At 33.3% G+C, this 20,611-nt stretch overlaps 2 protein-coding genes across 2 annotated transcripts; one reads left to right on the top strand and one right to left on the bottom strand.

Moving 5' to 3' along the window:
- Window positions 1-3,775: 3,775 nt before the first annotated feature.
- HELRODRAFT_183383 (hypothetical protein) lies at window positions 3,776-10,269 on the top strand (the record flags this gene model as incomplete). The annotated part of the gene is made up of 5 exons (XM_009012413.1): window positions 3,776-3,831; window positions 5,411-5,555; window positions 5,815-5,904; window positions 8,759-8,903; window positions 9,215-10,269. The coding sequence occupies 5 exons, from the start codon at window positions 3,776-3,778 to the stop codon at window positions 10,267-10,269; spliced, it is 1,491 nt and encodes a 496-aa protein (XP_009010661.1).
- Window positions 10,270-16,351: 6,082 nt separating this feature from the next.
- On the bottom strand, window positions 16,352-16,894 carry HELRODRAFT_183382 (hypothetical protein; the record flags this gene model as incomplete). Its single annotated transcript, XM_009012412.1, has 1 exon — window positions 16,352-16,894. The coding sequence occupies one exon, from the start codon at window positions 16,892-16,894 to the stop codon at window positions 16,352-16,354; it is 543 nt and encodes a 180-aa protein (XP_009010660.1).
- Window positions 16,895-20,611: the final 3,717 nt, after the last annotated feature.

Genomic DNA, 20,611 nt, shown 5'->3' with positions numbered 1-20,611 from the left:
TCCATTTACAAACATACAAACCTTCATACAAAAACACTGAAGCACTTATACAAAAAACAAAAACATTAATACTAAAACCATAAAAATATTTTGACCGAACATTTATTAGAAACACATATAAACACTCATACAAAAATCATACAAACATTAATATCAAAAACATACAAGCTAAAAACACTAATACAAACATTAATACCAAAAACATACAAGCATACACACAAAAAAACATACAAACATTTATACAAAAAACATACAAACATGCGAATGATAATAACATTGATTTATTGCGGCAAGCCTTCAACCCTGACCAAGGCATTAATCACAATATTTAAGACATTTAATTGGAATGGCCCGCTCGAATTTTGATTAATTTGTTGCTCTTCTATCATTTTTTCCATTTTTCTGCTAAAATTTTAAAATTCATTTTGCGTCAGAATTAATTTTCTCATTCTTTTTAAATTTAAATTATTTTTTTCTTTATTTATTATCTTAAACGAAACTACTACTACTGCTGCTATTGTTGCTGCTACTGCTGCTACTACTACTACTACTGCTATTACTAATACTACTACTACTACTACCACTACTACTACTACTACTACTACTAACAATAATTCTACTACTACTACAACCGCCACTGTTCAGTAGCAGCCTATGTTTTTAATTAGGATGACACTTAACGCGTGGATTGTACGAATGTACGTGTTTGATCGTTGAATTGAAAGTCTATAGGCTTAACGTTGAACGTCTTACTTGAAGGCAACATTTATTTTATTATTTTGAAGTTATTACTATTAAATTACTATCAAATTTACCCTTGAGTTTGTTTTGGTCTAGTTTAGTGAACTTTTTTTATATGGTTTTTAGATGCTAAACCATTAACCTTTTTGTATATTTCAATTAAGAAGATAACGATAATGTTGATGAAGATAGTGAATGATTGTGATGACGAAAGATGATGACGACGACGATGATAACAAAGCCAATGCTGATAACAGTTATAACATAATGCACATCTTTAAAAAGTTTATACCGATGTCATTAACTTGGCTACATAAGTGGATCCAATTGTAAATCGTACTTGTGCTAATTGGAACCTTTTAAAAAAAATATATTTGTCGGAAATTGTCCCAAACTCAAACCTCAACCCACATGATGCAGTTAAAGAAGGACACCGATTATGACGATAATTTTGACGATTAGGTTTTAGTTTTTCATTTATTTTCTTCACATTTTCATTCACTCATATACTCGTCTACTCGGAGATATTTGTATATGAAAATTTATGATGATGAACCCGTGTCAATAATAATCGTCGGAACGATATTGCCACTGAATTAAGTTTCCTAAGTACACATACACTCAAGCACCAACTTTATATTTCTAACAAGTCAGGGCATATACATAAACAAATAAACCCAGAAAAAAAGGGAAAAAGAGAGAGAGAGAAAGAATGATAAAATGTTAGAAAAACAAAATCACTTCTAGAATGAAACTTAACAAACATAATATACACGCACAAACACGCACACATACACACACGCACACATACACACACGCACACATAAATGCACACGTACATCTATTACGAACATACATAACATACCTACCCACAAGCCAAGCCTGCGTCTGTAACATTCCAATACAAATCAATTGAATTGATCGCCAGTAGCATACGGTCATATCCGATCCGATTCGAGACGATACGATACAGAACGATTCTAGATTGATAACATGCAAGGCAGCCATAGACCTTTAACCAGTTATTTATCTACGCTGATTTATCTATGCCGAGGCAGTCGATTTATTCGTCTATGGTATGGTACGCCGAAACGCCGTCTAATGAACTCTGGGATTTATTATTTTGCATAACGAGTTTGGCTTTCTACATTTTTTTTCATCCGTTTTCTTCTAAAATAGAATAAAATTTTTGTTTAATTTTATCTTTTCATGAAATCATAAAAAAGTTGATAATATTTTTTGCAATGGAATAACTTCAGATAAATATTTTCAATAATAAATAGATAATTTCATTTTATTTGTGAACGAACGAACTCATCCAGACATTTAATTTTGCAAGCAATATTATCGATCCGTGATTTATTTTAGATATCTTGTTATAGGAATCAATAAATAATGTACAGTACACACTTCCAATTGACTATAAAGATGTTTTATGTTCACTTGTTGAGATAGGTATACGCATATGAAGATGATGCTGTTTGTACGCATTTGTACAAACACGTGCAAACCTGTTTGATATGTACTTCTTATTTGCTTGAACGCCTCAGTGAAATATTTTACACATCCGTGTGTATAGGTATTCAAGATTAAAAATTTCTTGTATAGTTTGGTTTTAAAATGAACATACCAACCACAGTTACTTCCTTCAGGTCTGAAAATGATCACATTCATATTTATTGATGTGATATTATACATGGAATTGGCACTATTTATGTAAGTGTTTATAAATAAACATCCCATCAGTTAGGTACTTATATCTGGACTACAGTTTATATTTACTATTAAAGTGTACAATACACACGCGTACCTCAAAGTTTGCGTATTTTGTGCCCACACACACCAGGATACTAACCGTATTTACAATAATTAATAGATGCAACGAGAATATATGTCTTCGTATATTTTTGTACACGTTAGCGTGAAAACTGGGTTTATTCTTATTATTAATACGCCAAAAATACGTATTTTGTACGTACATAGGCAGGCTAAACCGTACGCTCGTGTTGGTCGTTAGAGATGGAGATGCTATCTTAATGTTGAATTTATGATCTTGCACGAGTCTCTTCTATGCACGCCTCCGAGAATTATCTACTGTCCCTAAGATTCTGTGTGTATCTTTTTGTATTTTTAGGTTTGTTTATTTCGTCTGCTGTTTGTTTAACTTTTAATTTGTTTATATATTAGTACGTTTATTTGGATTTGACTAACAGTTTTTTGTGTAGCAAAGTTAGATGGAGTTTTCATTATGTTAATGTGGATGTGTGTCTGTTGTTCTCTCTCTCTCTCTCTCTCTCTCTCTCTCTCTCTCTCTCTCTTTCTTTTTCTGTGTTTGTGTGTGTCTTGCTTGGCATTGATCATTTAATTACTTGAATATATACCGGTAGAAAATTGTTTGTTTTTTTACCGTGTGAAAATTTTTATTTGATCGTTGGGTGCGTGATTGCAAACAACAAATTTTTGCTGATTACCAAAAGGAAAAAAGTTGTTGGTGTGTATACAAATACAATTTTTCATGTCAATTTTTGAAGTAAAAGATTCTTTTATAATTTTTTTTCAAATTTGCAAATTTTTGAAAAATAATTTTTCGACTTTGTTTCGTGCACTGTAGCATTGCATGCACGTAGTTTTGTCCATATTTCTAATCAATAGACATCTCCTTCCTTATCTGATTTCTCTAACTCCATAAACAACTTCATGTGCATATATGTTCACGTATACACGCCTGCACTAGATATACAAAAGTAGAAATACAAATACATGCATACACAATAAGCATACATATATATGTTTGTAAAATATTTTCATGATACATATTTAGGTCTATAATATCCAAATTGGTTTCCAGCTTGCGTACGAATCCAGCCACTGCAACACAGAAACGGGCGCCTCTAACCACTACACTATCTCACCGTGCTATACAGATGTGTATCATTGTGTATTCTACACACACACGTATGTTTTGTGCGGGCTCTGATCTGCTCGTCTCATTATCTCCAAAATAGAATTAAGTTTTAAGAAGAAATTCTCTGTGATGGCAGTGCGAATTAAATGTTGTTTATTCGACCTGCCTGGCATATCTGCTAGCAGGTTTATGGACTGTTTAGTTCTCTTGCTTTCCTTTTTTTATCACCTGCTTATAGCTATTAATATTGTTGTTAAAATTATTATTGTTAGTTGTAGTAGTAGTAGTTAGTAGTAGTAGTAGTAGTAGTAGCAGCAGCAACAGCAGCAGCAGTGGTAGTAGTAGTAGTAGAAGTAGTACTAGTAGTAGTAGTAGTAGTAGTAGTAGTAGTAGTAGTAGTAGTAGTAGTAGTAGTAGTAGTAGTAGTAGAAGTAGTAGTAGTAGTTAGTAGTAGTAGTAGTAGTAGTAGTAGTAGTAGTAAAAGTAAAGGGACTATTCAAAAAAAGATCTTCGCGTGTGATTAAAAATTTTTATTTTAAGATCCTAAAATCCGGACGAATGTTCATAGATATCCCATTAACATGAGCGTTAGAATTGGCAAAAAAGAAAGATAACTCACAACAATTAAAACTTTTTGGTCTTTCTCTCTCTTCTTTCTTTTTCTCACACTCTCTTTTTTATCACTCTCTTTTTCCTTCTTCTTCACATGTATTTCTTTTAGAAACATATATTTTTAAGCATATTTACAAATTGAATCGAACGAGCAACCACAAATGACAACACACACACACACACACACACGTACAAGCAGACATAGGCAATGCATATACACGTATTCACACAGAAACAAACAAACACAAATACACACACGCACACAAACACATGAGCACTTTAACGTAAGAAAAATGTGCGCTTGTCTTCCTAACAACATACGTGACGCAAAGTGTTTAAATTGCATTTAAGTAACAAAAACATCTACGTACGTAATTATATCCGTGTGTGTGTGTGTATGCGTGTGTGTATGTGTGCGTGTGTGTTGTTTGTGTGCGTGTGTTGTGTGTGTGTGTGTGGCTGTGTGTGTTGCATGATGTCTCGCTCTATAATAACGAGAAATAATGTAACATAGTGATATTCAATTATAGCATTTTGAGCAATTAAGCATTGAGTTTTTCCTAATGACAAGATGTAACGTTAGCCGTGAGAGGATTGAAGGATATATTTACGGTGGCGGTGTCTGTGTGTGTTTGTTTGTTTGTGACTGTGTGTGTTTGTTTGTGTTTGTGTGTGTTTGTTTGTGTCTGTGTGTGTGTTTCAGTCTGTGTGTTTGTTTGTTTGTTTGTGTGTATGTGTGTTTGTGTGTCTTTGTTTGTGTCATGTTGTTCGTGCTTGCCTCTATTTATTGTTCATTACAAGGAAGCTCTGAGATGTACAGAACTGCTTACATATCATTCTATACTCTACTCATATTTGAACTTTAAGAACACGAAGACTGGATCATCCACACCACACGATACGCACACGGCGCACACACAAATTCAGTTCGTATGCACACTTTGAGAGGATAATTATATATTTAGAAGACAACAAATTCTGAAGATCATGTAGTTAAATGACTAAACTTAATATGGTAGCAGTAAATTTAAATGAATATTATTATTCAATCAATTAGTTAATTAATCAATTAAATAGTTAATTGATTAATTAATTTATTTAATATATATTATTTTTATTAATTAATAAAATTTTACACCCGCCTTGCCACAGGAAGGGCTCAGAAAAGGGGGCAGGAGCTTGGTGCCCCAAGCAGCGGAACGAATCCGACATCGTGGACGACTGGCTGGAAGTTGACCTTCAAGAACTCAAGGTCGTGAACTTAATCGAGACTCAAGGACGATTCGGCAATGGGCAGGTAAGTGATGCTGTTACAAATGATGGCGATGATGTTGATTATGAGGATGATGGCGATGATGATTATGAGGATGATGGCGAGGATGATGATGAATATGTGATGATGATAATGACGATGAGGACGATAATGACAACAAAACAACAACAACATGATCATCATCGTCATCATCATCATCATCATCATGGTCGTCATCTTCACCATCATCGTCTTCATCATCATCATAATCATCATCATCATCGTCATCATCAAAACTTCATAGGGGAAAGAGTACACTGAGAATTACAGGGTTGAGTACAGGCGCATCAAAGGAGGGCCTTTCATAAGATACAAAGATAAGAGTAGGAGGGAGGTGAGTGAATGAATGAATAAATGAATGAGTGAATTGATGATGGAATAAATGAATGAATGAATGGCTAGGTGAATAGATGAATGAATGGATGAATGAATGAATGGATGGATGGATGGATGAATGGATGGGTGATGAATGGTTGGGTGGATGAATGGATGAATAAATTAATAAATAAACGAATGATGAATTATTGAATAAATAAATTGATAGAGAGAGTAGTTAATGAAACGGAGATGGATGAACATTGAATGGCGTATTGATAAACTAATGAATGATTGACTGAATGAATGAACCTGTGAATTTGTAAACAAATAAATAAAAAAATGAATAAATAAATGAATGATTGAATGAATGATTGAATGAATGAATAAATGAATAATGTTTATAAAACTATAAAATGAATAATTAACTAGTTGAACGAGCTTCTTAAAATTAAATTGATCTTACGTATTATTAGATAAAATTGCTTTCTATTCACACGTTTGTCATCATAATCACCATCGTCGCCATCATCATCACCATCATCATCACAACCATCATCATCAACATCATCATGAACATTATCATCAACATCATCATCATCACCATCAACATCATCATCAACATCATCATCACCATAAACATCATCATCAACATCATCATCATCACTATCTACATCATCATCAACATAACCATCATTATCATTTTTGAACACCTCCATTAGTCACTTAGATTAATGATCTCGCTGATGATTGAGCAGATGATTGGTGGAGGAGATGATGACGATGATGATGAAGACGACGGTGATGATGTTTATTATTTTATTATTATTATTGTGTTATTGTTGCTTACAATAATAATAATGATGTCAGCGATGATTATGATGAGGATCCTTGTTATGATGAGGATGATGATGATGATGACAATGATGATGATGAAAATGATGATGATGCTGATATTAGTGATGCTGCTTATCCTGATAATGATGTGAGCACAATGGTGGTAATTATAGTTAAGATGATAATGATAATGATGACGATGATGATGACAATGTAGTTTACAAAGATGTTGATGATGATGATACTTTTAAAGATGATGATGATGACGATGTTTTTGATGATGACCGTAAATAATTGAGCATTCGCATTATCTGGTCTTAATTTTCTAGTAGATAGATAGACGAACGGACTGATTGATTGATGAATGAATGAACGAATGAATGAAGGAATGAACGAACGAAAGAACGAACGAACGAATGAATGAATGAATGAATATGAGGAGGGGGAAAATAGTGAATGAATGAGTGAGTGATGGGTGGAGAATATGAGCTGAAGATGGATTGAATGTAGATAACTTAATACCATGAGGTGCAATGAAGCAGTAAATGAATGGATACAAAAATGAATAAAATAAACAGAACGAATGATTGAAGAAATGAATGAAAAATTGAATGAGTGAACGAACGAACAAACGAATGAATTAACGAGTGAATAAATGGATGAACAAATGTATGAACAAATAAATAAACGAAGAAATGAAAAAAAAATCATGAACGAAAGAACGAACGAATAGTATGAATTAATGAACAGACGACAAATTTGAAAAAAAATTATACCAGAGAAGCATTCAGATATCTTCAACAATCATTAATTACCAATTCTTACCCTAACACTAAGCTTCCATAATTTAAAAAATTGAGTTTATTTTAGACAAGGAAAAAATTTTAATTTAAAAAAATTGTCAAATTTATCTCGGAAAAATAATTAAAGTGAAGCCAAACAGGCAACCGAAACTCAAAATTGAAAAGAAAAAAATTAAATGCATCAGTAAAGCGTCGTAAAATGTCTTCCAATAAAATCGCCTTTCTGAAAAATTAATTAAAATAAAATAGAATTAGTACTTATTTGTGTGTGTGTGCTGTGTGCGTGCGTGCGTGTGTCTGTGTGTGTGCTTGTGTGTGTGTTTGTGAGAAAAATTTTGTGAGAGAAAATTATAATTCTTTTCTCTTACCCTGAAACTAGATAGGTAGGTAGGTAGGTAGGTAGGTAGGTAGGTAGGTAGGTAGGTAGGTAGGTAGGTAAGTAGAGATTGCTATGTTGCAACGATGAAATATTGCATCTGATAAATGCAGGCTGGGTTGTAAGGTCAGCTATAATTGATTAATATTCTGGTCTGCATATAAATCATACGTCATCTTGTGCGTATATACCATACGCATAGGTCCTACGTACAAACATTCTTATAGTCTATGTGATGCTACAATCTTCGCGAAAACAAACAACCACATTTGCATGAATGAAAAATTATCTTACAAACATAGCTACTCCTTACCTAAATACAGAGCTAGGTATTTAAAAGCTGGATCAACATACAAACATCAACATACACATGAAAAATTATCTTACAAAGATAGCTACTCCTTAGCTAAATACAGAGCTACGTATTTTATAGCTGGATCACCATAGCTATTTACAGAAGCAAAAGCTAAACAAAATAATGATTGTACATAAACATAGCCTTAGCTCTATTTTAAAAGATAGTCATAATGTGAAAATATTTGTGAAAGATTTTATAACTTAAAAATACTTACTCAAAATATATTAATTATATTAATAATATAAATATTATTGTAATTATTATATTATTATGTACAAATTATTCTGAGAAGGTATTCGAACCACGTCACCGCCATAATTGGAACAGGCCCCATTACCATTACACCACCATGCCAGCCATGTCTATCCGTTGTAATTGATAAAATATTTCTGGACATTAAACTCGAAATTTAATTTTTAAAAAATTCAAACAACTGAAATTTTTGTTATTTATAAAAATATCCTTAAAAAAACTTTCAAAAAAAATCCACATTCACCAGTTATTCAAAGGAAACAGGGACACACACACTGCGGAAATCAACGAGCTGGACCCCCCTATTATTGCCAGGTGGGTACGAATTCTGGTCGTCAAGACCCACATCACACCCTGCCTGCGATTGGAGTTGCATGGTTGCGTCTGGAGAGGTAGTGTCAAGCAGTTCATTATTATTTTTAAAATTTTTTTGTTTTTTTTTTGTTTTTGAGAATTATTTATATTTTCATTTGAAATGTGTTTTATTCATGAGAATTTATCTCTTCCATTATTTTCATTTCACTTTTTCATTCATGCAACATTTTCATTTTATGAAGCATTTAAAAAATTTGAAAAAGTTGACAAATTTGAAGTGTTGGACTATACCGCGTGGCGTGATTTTTTTTAGTAAATTATTTAACCTTTTTGTTATATTTTATATGGGCTCAATAGATTTACCATCAAGCACTTTTGAAATTTTCAGACGGCCTCCTCTCGTACAGTATGCCTCAGGGCGACAAGAGAAGCCCCGACAACGACTTTTCCGACCTCACTTACGACGGCAAACTGACGATGATTGTTGTCAACAATCTCAACAATAACAACAACAACAACATTAGCAGCAGCTACAACAGCAGCAGCAATAACAACAAACTCAACGTTGTACTTGGCAGCTGGAGTGCCGATGCAAAAAACAACATTTTGTTTATAAACAACAACAACAACAACAACAAACTGAACAGCAGTAACATCTACAACGAAGATTTTGCAGACGATTCCACACACAATCGCCACCATCACCATAACCAATATTTCAAACATCATCACCACAGCTCCCAGAAATCAAAACAAATGACAAACAACATCGTCTCAAGCAACAACGCACCATCAGCCACTACGACCAACAACAATAACGCGCAAAACAGCAGCGCCAGTTTTGTATACCTCTCTGGAGGGTTGGGCCAATTAACCGACGGAGCGGAGGGCCACACGAACTTCAGAGCGGACGTCGACAACAGCGGTCGCAAGGGTTACGAGTGGGTCGCCTGGCGCAACGACACCGCTTCCGCCATCATAGGCCAACTTGGTAGCCATGGTCGACCAGTCGTCACCCTAATATTCGAATTCGAGAAACCGAGAAATTTTACATCCGTTCGAATGCACTGCGGCAATAGATTCAACATGGACGTGCGAGTTTTCCAGAAGGCCATCCTGACATTCAGCTTCGACCGCTTCGACGATTTCACCACATCGGATTCGACTCAGAAGACGAGTTCCGTATCGAGTAATCCGTCTGATGGGAGTGCGGGAGAAGTGATTTTTGATAAGAGAGAATCGTTAACCTACATATACAACAGGGATATTCTACTAGATTTCCCGAGAAATGTTATCATCAATATCGGATGCAAGATCGGTCGGTTCGTCAAAGTGGAATTATTTTTCGACGCCAGGTGGATTATGATCAGTGAGATACGCTTTGAGTCAGGTTGGGGTTTTTTCCATTGCTTTTTACAAGCACTTTTCGAAGAGTTATTATGAATAAAAAGTTCTTCATGTTTTGTTTATTCCGTATTTTCTTATCTAGTAGTTTTTGTTCAATTTCATTTTGATCAAATTCACCAATTTTTATTGCAAAAAAGTAAAAGTTTATCATTTCTGATATGTATCTTGTTTGTTTAGACCAAGCATTAAAGAATATTTAAAAAAATATAATAGGATAGTACAAGGTAAGACGACAGAAATACCACTCATTATTAATTTTTATTTCGTAGCAGTTTTTCAGTTTTGCGAAAATAACTTTCTAGTATGAAACTGAAAGTCAAATTGGAGGAAATATTTCTAAAAAGTTAAAATTATTTTTGTGAAACACAACATGGAATTTGTTTTCTACCGCGAACATCCGCTTATACAAAATGAAAGTTTCACATTTAAATTTAACACTCTCATTAATCTCTTCTTCTTCTCTCTCTCTCTCTCTCTCTCTCTCCTTCTCTACTTCTTTAAGAAGATTACTTTGTTTTTTTAGTTTTTCAGTGTTAAATTTGTTTTTCTGTCATTTCGTTCGTGCAATTAAACGTTTTTTGTTTCCAATTTTAAAAAAATGTTTTCACAATTTTTCACGATAGCCGCGAGTTAAAGTATCAATACTAAAGTTTTAACAAATTTCAAATCCGAATAAACTACAACTTCATACGCATCTACATTTAGACCATTTTTTCAAACCAACTGGAAAAAAATTATCTGAAAAACATTTGGTCAAAAGAAAACTAGTAGTGATGCAATATTTTTTATTTCAGTGAAATATCACACGTACATTAGCGCTGGATTGTACATGCCAAGCAAGAAAGCTGGCATATTTAATGGGGCTATAAATGGAATGCCAATCACCCAACAAACAAACTTTAAATAAATCTTCTCGTTAGAGTGCGAAGAATGAATATCTAATGATACAAATGACACCACATTATTATTATTATTATTGGTGTGTTTGTAAGCACCCTTCAAAAAGATCTCAGAGGCGCTAACGATTATTGCAGTACAATGCGTAGCACATCACTAAAGCAATGCAATGAATGGAGAGAAAAAAACATTAGCACGGGTAAGCTCGGACAAAAGATGGAGCTTCAGCCTTTTAAGAAATTGAATAACAGACAACGCAAGATCACGGAGGTCTCAAGGCAAACCATTCCGGACAGCAGGACCCACTGCGGAGAAACTCCTTCGACCAAGAGCCAAGTTTGTGTCAGGTACAAACAGTAAACCTGAATTGTCAGAGCGCAATGTTTGACTTAACAGTGGCATTGTTCGAGGAATGACTCTGTCAGTTAGATATTTAGGGGCAACTCCCTTATTACATTTAAAAACCATTAAACATATCTTGAAAATAACTCTTTGATAAACCGGAAGCCAGTGAAGAGCAAACAGAATTGGCTTTTCAATTGCTGTCTAGTGCCAACTGGTAAAAACTGAGTTATTGAATAATTCAATTTAAGCCCATGTAGGGAACCAGAGGAACAGAGTAGACCGGGACTCCTACTAGAAATATGAAATTAAGATTTATCACACTAATTTAACTTAATGAAATGTTGGAAGATGTAGGTAGGATAACCAATGGCAAATGTTTGGAAAATATTTTTGGAGAGAAATATTTTCAAGCTTTTATTAATAAATCTGTAGAATTGAACTATAACATCATCAAGCAACACATACATTCTCATGCAGAAAAATTTTATTGGAATGTAATACATTTCAATTTGGCGGATAGAAAAAATGTACATTTAGAGAAAAAGTCAAAAAACAACACGCTAATTAAACGGGTTTTTACTTGAAAACTGGAAAAACTGACGAGATAGAGTCATAGAGATTTGATGTTCAGTTGGGACCAGGAAAGACGACAAGTGCTGTTGCATGGTTAGAAAAATATGAAAAAAAATTCCTCTTTGGAAAAAAAATTTGAGAAAAACAATTTCTAAAAGTTGTGTTAATTTACATGCGGCTGGGTTTTTTCGTTTGCATGCTGACATGCAAACGAATGTGCTCATCATAAGCACCTAAAATATTTTTAAACACTTAAGAGAAACTTCTTAAGTTACTTTAAAAAATGTTATTTCATCTATGCAGTCGTACGTTAGCAAGCTAAAACACACAGACGAATGAAAACTAAAAAGTAAACATAAAAACGAACGTATGAAAATGCGAAAACTGATGAACGTAAGATGATGAACATACATAACAAAGAACACAGGCAAGCATGCACCCTCACACGTATACAAACGAACAGACAAAGAACAAAGTGACGAACACACTTAGAAATTTTCCATTTGAACATTTCTTCAGAATAAAAACTTAATTTCGTGAGCTATCATTTGGATGAAATTATTACCACTAATGCGAAAATTTTTTTGAAGGAGGAAAAGAAATTTGAAGAAGAAAATACTTTTCCCCTTTGTCGTAAAATTCCACTATTTAGAGTTCTATATTATTTTGTTTGACAGCGATGTCGTTGATTGTCTGTCTCTCTCTCTCTCTCTCTCTCTCATGTTTTATGATTTTGTTAAATATTATTTTAATTATTTAATTTTAATTATAAATAAATTATAAAAAATTATTAATCATTTTAACTGTTCATTGAAATCTGTTATTGAAATTGATAAAATTCACTAATTACATTGAAATCAATGAATGAATGAATGAATGAACAAACGAACGAACAAACGAACGAACGAATAATTTAAGAAACGAGCGAACGAACGAACGAACAAACAAATGAATGAATGAACGAAAGCCGAAAGGAAGTGGATAAAAATTGAGAGCTGAATGGCAGAGTACATTGAAAGAATGACAAGAAAATTTGTTCATTTATTCATGTCAGATAAACGCCATCATTGTCTTAAAATCGAAACATTTGCTTGGCTGTTGTTTCTGCCGTTGGTTTTTCGTTTATATTTTTTGTGTTTCTTTCCGCTTTCTAATTCTTAAGATTAAAATTTTTCCCAGATTTATCTTCATTTTTTTGAAAGTCATTTTCTCGGCAAATAACTTTCGATTTAATTATTCATTAATAATTCAATTCCTTTGTTTAACTTAAATTTATTTCAAATTAATTCATTCATTTTCATTTAGTTATTCATTTTTTTCCTAAAAGCTACAAAACTCCCGTGCTTTATTGCGCAAATTCGTTTTTCATTACTCAAACCTCTAGTCGTAGATATATATACTTTTATTCTTTTATTTATTTACTTTTTCATTTTTTCTGTTATTCATTCACTTTCTCTCTCTCTCTCTCTCTCTCTCTCTCTCTCTCTCTCTCTCTCTCTCTCTCTTTCTGTCTATCTCTCTCTACTCATTCACTCAATCTTCTATTCATCCAGCGGTTGTAATTAAGATTTGTGGTTGCCATAGAAACGAGTGATGTTGCGTCACTTGTTTGATTTTTCTTTTTTTTTAACTTTTTTCTTCTTTTTTAAAATTATTTTTTTTATCTCGCCTGGTTCTCAATTCTAGAGAGGTTTTTATTTCAAAAAAATTTCAACCATTTTTTGTAAATTAAATTCAACAGGTGGGATCGTCTGTCTTCTTGTGTCTGAATGTCTTTCGTTGGTTCCTTCATTTTAGAAATTTGAAACACTCGTTTTGTCATGCATTCATTTAATTTTTCATTAATTTATTCGTTTGTTTGTTCGTTCGTTCACTCTGAAAACTTGTGCCGAGCTTAAAATATGGTACTTATAAACGTGTACACGTGTGCTTACATGTGTGTGTGTGTGTGTCCATATGTGTGAGTGTTTTGTGTGGGTTTGTATGCGTGCGTGTATGGGTTTGTGTTTGAGTGTTCGAGTAAGTTTTTCTTTCAAATTGTATAAAAAAAATAAAAAAAGAAATTGTATCAAAAATGTATGTTTTTTGATTAGAAACATGTTTTCTTCGGTGTACGCACAGTTTGGTCACGACATCCAAAGATGAGATCTAAACTCTTTTTCATTAATTTTTAATGGTCGTTAAAAAAAATATACACAAATGACCGCTGTTGATCAGTAGTTCGTACTTTCAAACATACAAATGAATGATGTACAAACAAATACAAACATACATACAAACAAACAAACAAATAAACATACAAACAAATAAACAAACAAACAAACCCAACTGACCAGCTATTATAAGCAAGGCTGGACATTAGAGTTTGAGGCGTTTCTCTTACATGGTATCAATAAGGCTTCAGGAAGATTTAATAAAATTCCATACAAACCTTTACAAATCATTCTCTCATTCATCATTCCTTCATTTATTTCTACTCTCTTTCTTTTGTTTTTATTCATTCAATCTTTAGATTACTCCTTCATTTTCTATCAGTTTTCCCTTCAGTCATTCATTCATTGCTTTTTTATTTTATTAATTCTGTTGTTCATAAGCTAAATTTTATTTGTCCATTCTTAAGTTTTTTTCGTTCGTTAATTCATTAATTTATTTATTTTGTACTCATTCATTCGTTCGTTCGTTCGTTCGTCGTTTGTTCGTTCATTCATTCATTTATTCATTCATTTAATTTTGTACTCATTACTCATTTTGTACTCACTCATTCATTCATTTGTTCGTTCATTAGTTTGTTCGTCCGTTCGTTCGTTCGTTCATTCGCTAGTCGTTCATTCAATTTTTCATTTGTTCAATCTGTTTTTCAGAACTAAATTCAATTTATCTAAAATTTTTAAGTCTTATTTTCAATTATTTTTTTAGACTACATACATTTAAGACGCTTTTCTCTGACGTGTGTAAAAAATTTCACTGCTACCATCAACCACTTTTGGTTTCCCTGTTTTACTCATTCATTCATTCAATTATTCATTCATTCGTTCATTTGTTCATGTAGATAACCATTCATGCATTCAGTCATTCATTCATTTATTCGTTCATGTATTCATTCAACAAAACTTTATTTTAGTCGCGCATTCACAGTTAATATTAAAAAAAATTTTTTCTGAATTTTTTCACTCATTCATCATTCATTCATTCATTCATTCATTCATTCATTCATTCATTCATTCATTCATTCATTCATTCATTCATTCATTCATTCATTCATTCATTCATTCATTCATTCATTCATTCATTCATTCATTCATTCATTCATTCATTCATTCATTCATTCATTCATTCATTCATTCATTCATTCATTCATTCATTCATTCATTCATTCATTCATTCATTCATTCATTCATTCATTCATTCATTCATTCATTCATTCATTCATTCATTCATTCATTCATTCATTCATTCATTCATTCATTCATTCATTCATTCATTCATTCATTCATTCATTCATTCATTCATTCATTCATTCATTCATTCATTCATTCATTCATTCATTCATTCATTCATTCATTCATTCATTCATTCATTCATTCATTCATTCATTCATTCATTCATTCATTCATTCGTCCATTCATGCGGTCACCTTGCATCTATCTTCCATTCAATCGCTCCACTGAGCATACAAAAGTAAACACAAACAGAACGTAACATACCAATTAATTTCTTCTTTTTTATCCTTTATTTTTGTCTTCCTTTTCTTCCTCTCTTTTTGTATATTTCTTCATCTCTCTCTTACTCTCTCGTTCTCTCTCTTTTTCGTCACATCGCATTGAAAATTCAAATCTTACTAGCTAGTTTTTTAGGAGACAAATTTTGAAGTTGAAGCATGCAAACAACGTCAAAAAATACATCATCAACATAACATCAACAGACCAGACCAACACCATCGTCACAACAACAACAACAACAACAACAACAACAACAACAACAACAACAACAACAACAACAACAACAACAACTACATTATTGGCAATATCGAAAAACACTATAAAAAATTACAACAACAACAGCACAACAACAAAATTGGACATCGTCTACAACATACAGCAACAAAACAACATCAACAACAACTAAAACAACAGTAACATAAACATCATTTAAAAATTTAACTTCTAAAACAACACCAGCAACTCTAACGACAACGACAACATCAATAACATTAACAAAAACAACAACTCTATCGATAGAAATAATAACAATAAAGCCTGACTTTCATGTTGGGTTCAATAGTTTCCTTGTGGTTCATTCAAATTTATGATGTAGAAGAGCGCTCATGCGTTGTTCTACGTTCGCTCGAGTTATTGTCGTTGCTGCTACTGCTGCTGCTGTTGTCGTTGTTGCAGCTGTTGTCGTTGCTGTTGTCGTTGTTGCAGCTGCTGTTGTTGCTGCTGTCATTGTTGCAGCTGTTGTCGTTGCTGCTGTCGCTGTTGCAGCTGCTGTCGCTGCTGTTGTTGTCGTTGCAGCTGCTGTCGCTGCTGTTGTCGTTGTTGCAGCTGCTGTCGTTGCGGCTGTCGCTGTTGCAGCTGCTGTCGCTGCTGTTGTTGTTGTTGCAGCTGCTGTCGTTGCTGTTGTCGCTGTTGCAGCTGTTGTCGCTGCTGTTGTTGTTGTTGCAGCTGCTGTCGCTGCTGTTGTTGTTGTTGCAGCTGCTGTCGCTGCTGTTGTCGTTGTTGATGCTATAGCTGTTGGTGTTATATGGTACTGTTGTAGATGTTGCTGTTTGTGGTGCTAGAAACGGCGCTTGTTTATGCTTCGGTTGTTGTTTGTTGTTGTTTGACACTGAAAACGTTATTGCCATTGTTGATGTTTTATTGGTTGTTGTTTTTACTGGGTTGGATTTTTCGCTGGCAAGTTTATGACATTAAGATCCACTTTGTTGTTTCATAGGTCGATAACGTTATTAACCCTTCTTCCCCAGTGCATTTACATACTTTAACTCTCATTCCATGTTGATACAATATGATACATAGACCACAACATGATACATAAATACGTCCAACAATATGATACACAGACCACAACATGATACATAGATACGTCCAACAATATGATACACAGACCACAACATGATACATAGATACGTCCAACAATATGATACACAGACCACAACATAATACATAGATACGTCTAACAGAATGATACACAGACCACAACATGATACATAGATACGTCCATTAATATGACACACAGACCACAACATGATTTCATTCATACGTTCGTTCATTCGTTTGTTCGTTCGTTTGTTTGTTCATTCATTCATTCATTCATTCATTCATTCATTCATTTGTATTTTTTGCAGAACCCTTGTCAGAAAATGTAACACAAGAGTACCTGAACTACTTACTAAGAAGTAGTATTTTACAGTATTTTTTCAATGTAGTTGTAGTTTTAGTATAAATAGTATTATTTTCATTTAGTTGTAGTATGAGTATGAAAAGTTATTAGTTGTGTTAGAGATCTCCGTCTAACAAATTATATGTTAGTGATGCGTGTGTTTCTTGTTGTAGTTGTGGTTGTTGTAGTCGCGAAAGTAGTTATAGTAAAAGTAGTAGTGATAGTGCTTGTAGTAACGATAGAAGCAGCAAAAATTAATCGTGTTATAATAATATACAGAATTTTAAATTTCACTAAAAGTTTTTATTAATTAATATTCTATTTTTTTTTTATAAAAATTTGACATTAGATGTTATTTGCAATGTTTTGTAAATAAGAGAATTCCAAACTCTCTCGACAGATGGACAGAGCCCAACGTCATCGTCGTCGTCATCATTTCTCTCAGATCAGCTGATCGGCATCATCGTCGGCGCCGTCGTCATCCCGGTCATCATCATCGTCGTCGTCATCACCCTCTTCATATCTTGCCGCTGGAAGGTGAGTGAGATGCTACTCGTTGGTTGTTGTTGTTGTTGTTGTTGTTGTTAGTGTTGGTGGTGTTGCTGGCGATGATGATGACGATGCTGATGACGATAATGATGACGATAATGATGATGGTGATGATGGTGGTGATAGTGATGATGAAGATGCTGATGGTGATAATGATGATGATGGTGGTGTGATGATGATGATGTGATGACGATAATGATGATGGTGGTGAGGATGATGATGACGATGCTGATGGTGATAATGATGATGATGGTGGTGGTGATGATGATGGAACTCACGAAATGTTGATTGACAAATAGCGATATTTATGATGACGACGACGACGATGATGGCACAGCCAAAGTGAAGTTTTTCTTTACTCAAAGCTTTCAGACGCGAGCAAATTAAATTCGAAAAGGCATTTGATTGTAATGCATCAAGATAATCACTTGCTCAGCCGACGACTCTCGTAAAATTACTCTTTCAAAATTAATTTTTTTCCTTTCCAAAAACAATTCAAAATCATTAATTATCAATTTTTTTCACTAGAAAATTGCTTTGAGAAAATTTTTTTAAATGAAAAATTTTAATACTTTTAAAAATATAGTTGTCACTTTGTTATATTCACACACACGCACAAACACAAACACACACACCAACACGCACACAAGCACACACACAAACAAACACACAGATATATATATATATATATATATAAATATATGTTAACATTTCTTTCTATAATACGTTGATACGTTATAATAAGATTACGACTACATGATAAAACATTATTGATAAAAGATGCGTCGTTCATCATTATGATACACATAAAAAATTTTAAACTTAAACGACATCTCATCGAAACCACAGCCGACAAAATCATAAACACATTATTAATGTCAACATCATGTTGTTCTAAATATAATTAATTAACTTATCGAAGTTGATGTAATTTTTTTCTCAATGTCATTCTTGTTCATTTGCTAATGGTGTAGTGAATCTGTCACCATATTCTTCATCATTATCTTCTTCATCATCTTCTTCTTCATCATCCTCTTCACCACCATCATCTTCATCATCATTGTCAACTTTAGTAGATTTTAATACTACAATGTATGAAGGAGGTTGAAACGTCAACTTTAATGTTATAATGTTAATGTGATTATTATTATTATTATTATTATTATTAGCAAGTAACATTGTCAACACACTTTTTCATGCGCTTCGTGGAATAAACTTGTTTAGAAAAAAAAATTATTAAAACATTAAATCGGTGTTGATGTAATCAGAGGATTGCCATCAAAGCCATAATATTGGTGTAATAAATCATTGTATCATCACAATCGACATCATTGCTATCATCCTATTAATCGTTCCTCAAAACTGCACATGTGATAAATAAAATTGCTGGAGCTTCTAAATGCGCAATTGAATTGCAAATTTTTCAATACACTCATGATCCATGCAGACCATTAGTTTGTCTACATGGCTCCAGAAACTTTTTGGTAATATTAATCCAAAGTAATTCGTGCACTTCTATCTTTTAAAGTACACTTTTAAGGTTTAAAGTCTGTACGTAAGTTGACGAAGATTTTTTGATCAATCGATCGATCGATCGACCGATCAATCAATCAATCAATCAATCAATCAATCAATCAATCAATCAATCAATCAATCAATCAATCAATCAATCAATCAATCAATCAATCAATCAATCAATCAATCAATCAATCAATCAATCAATCAATCAATCAATCAATCAATCAATCAATCAATCAATCAATCAATTTTTTTTCCATGTAACAAAAATGTTAAACACCTCAGAAACTTTTGTTAATTTAGCTAAAGTTACAGGTTAATTCACAATTTTTTTAATATAATTTTTCTAAAAGGGTCGCTGCCCTACAATCCTTCCACTCATTGCAAGTGGGAAAGCCTTCAATCCTCACACACACACATACACACACACACATGCACACATACAACACACACTTACACACAAACACACACATACACACACAAATTAACAAATATTCATACTCTGTCTGGAAAATAAGCACAATCCATCAAATAGTAAACTAACAATATAAAAATCAGCCAACCGACAAACCCAACAGCAAAGTAGCACATCATTCTGACATACACATATTCACAAACGCAGAATAAAAAAACGTCAGAAAAGTTATCAAACGAAGACGACCCAAAGCTGACCTTTAACCTCAAGGACGAAATCCCACTGACCAAGATGCACAGCAATGGCTACTTTACATACAACAACACCATCTTCAACAACAACAGCAACAGCACTTGCAACAACAACATAATGCGTTTCAGTAATAACAACTACACGACGACTTCATCAACCACATCGACCACCATCGCCACTACGCTCACCTTAAAAAAGTTTGACGACACAAATAGAATACTGAAATATACACTGACCAATCAGAAACCGGAAAATGGAACCAGTGACCCATATTCCATGAGATTGATTGGTCAGAGGGAGTTACCTGAAGTTCCGCTTATTCCCTTTAATGATACAGGTAACATTAATTACTGTCTTGTTGCTAATTGAAAGATGCTACATCAAATTAACTTCATCACGCATTACAACTACATTAATGATTATAATTGACTTGAGTAACAGAGAGAA

This window comes from Helobdella robusta (assembly GCF_000326865.2).
Source record: "Helobdella robusta unplaced genomic scaffold HELROscaffold_105, whole genome shotgun sequence".
NCBI classification, from domain to species: Eukaryota; Metazoa; Annelida; class Clitellata; order Rhynchobdellida; family Glossiphoniidae; genus Helobdella; species Helobdella robusta.
The sequence above is the reverse complement of the archived record's forward strand: the minus strand, read 5'-3'. Positions and strand labels throughout refer to the sequence as shown.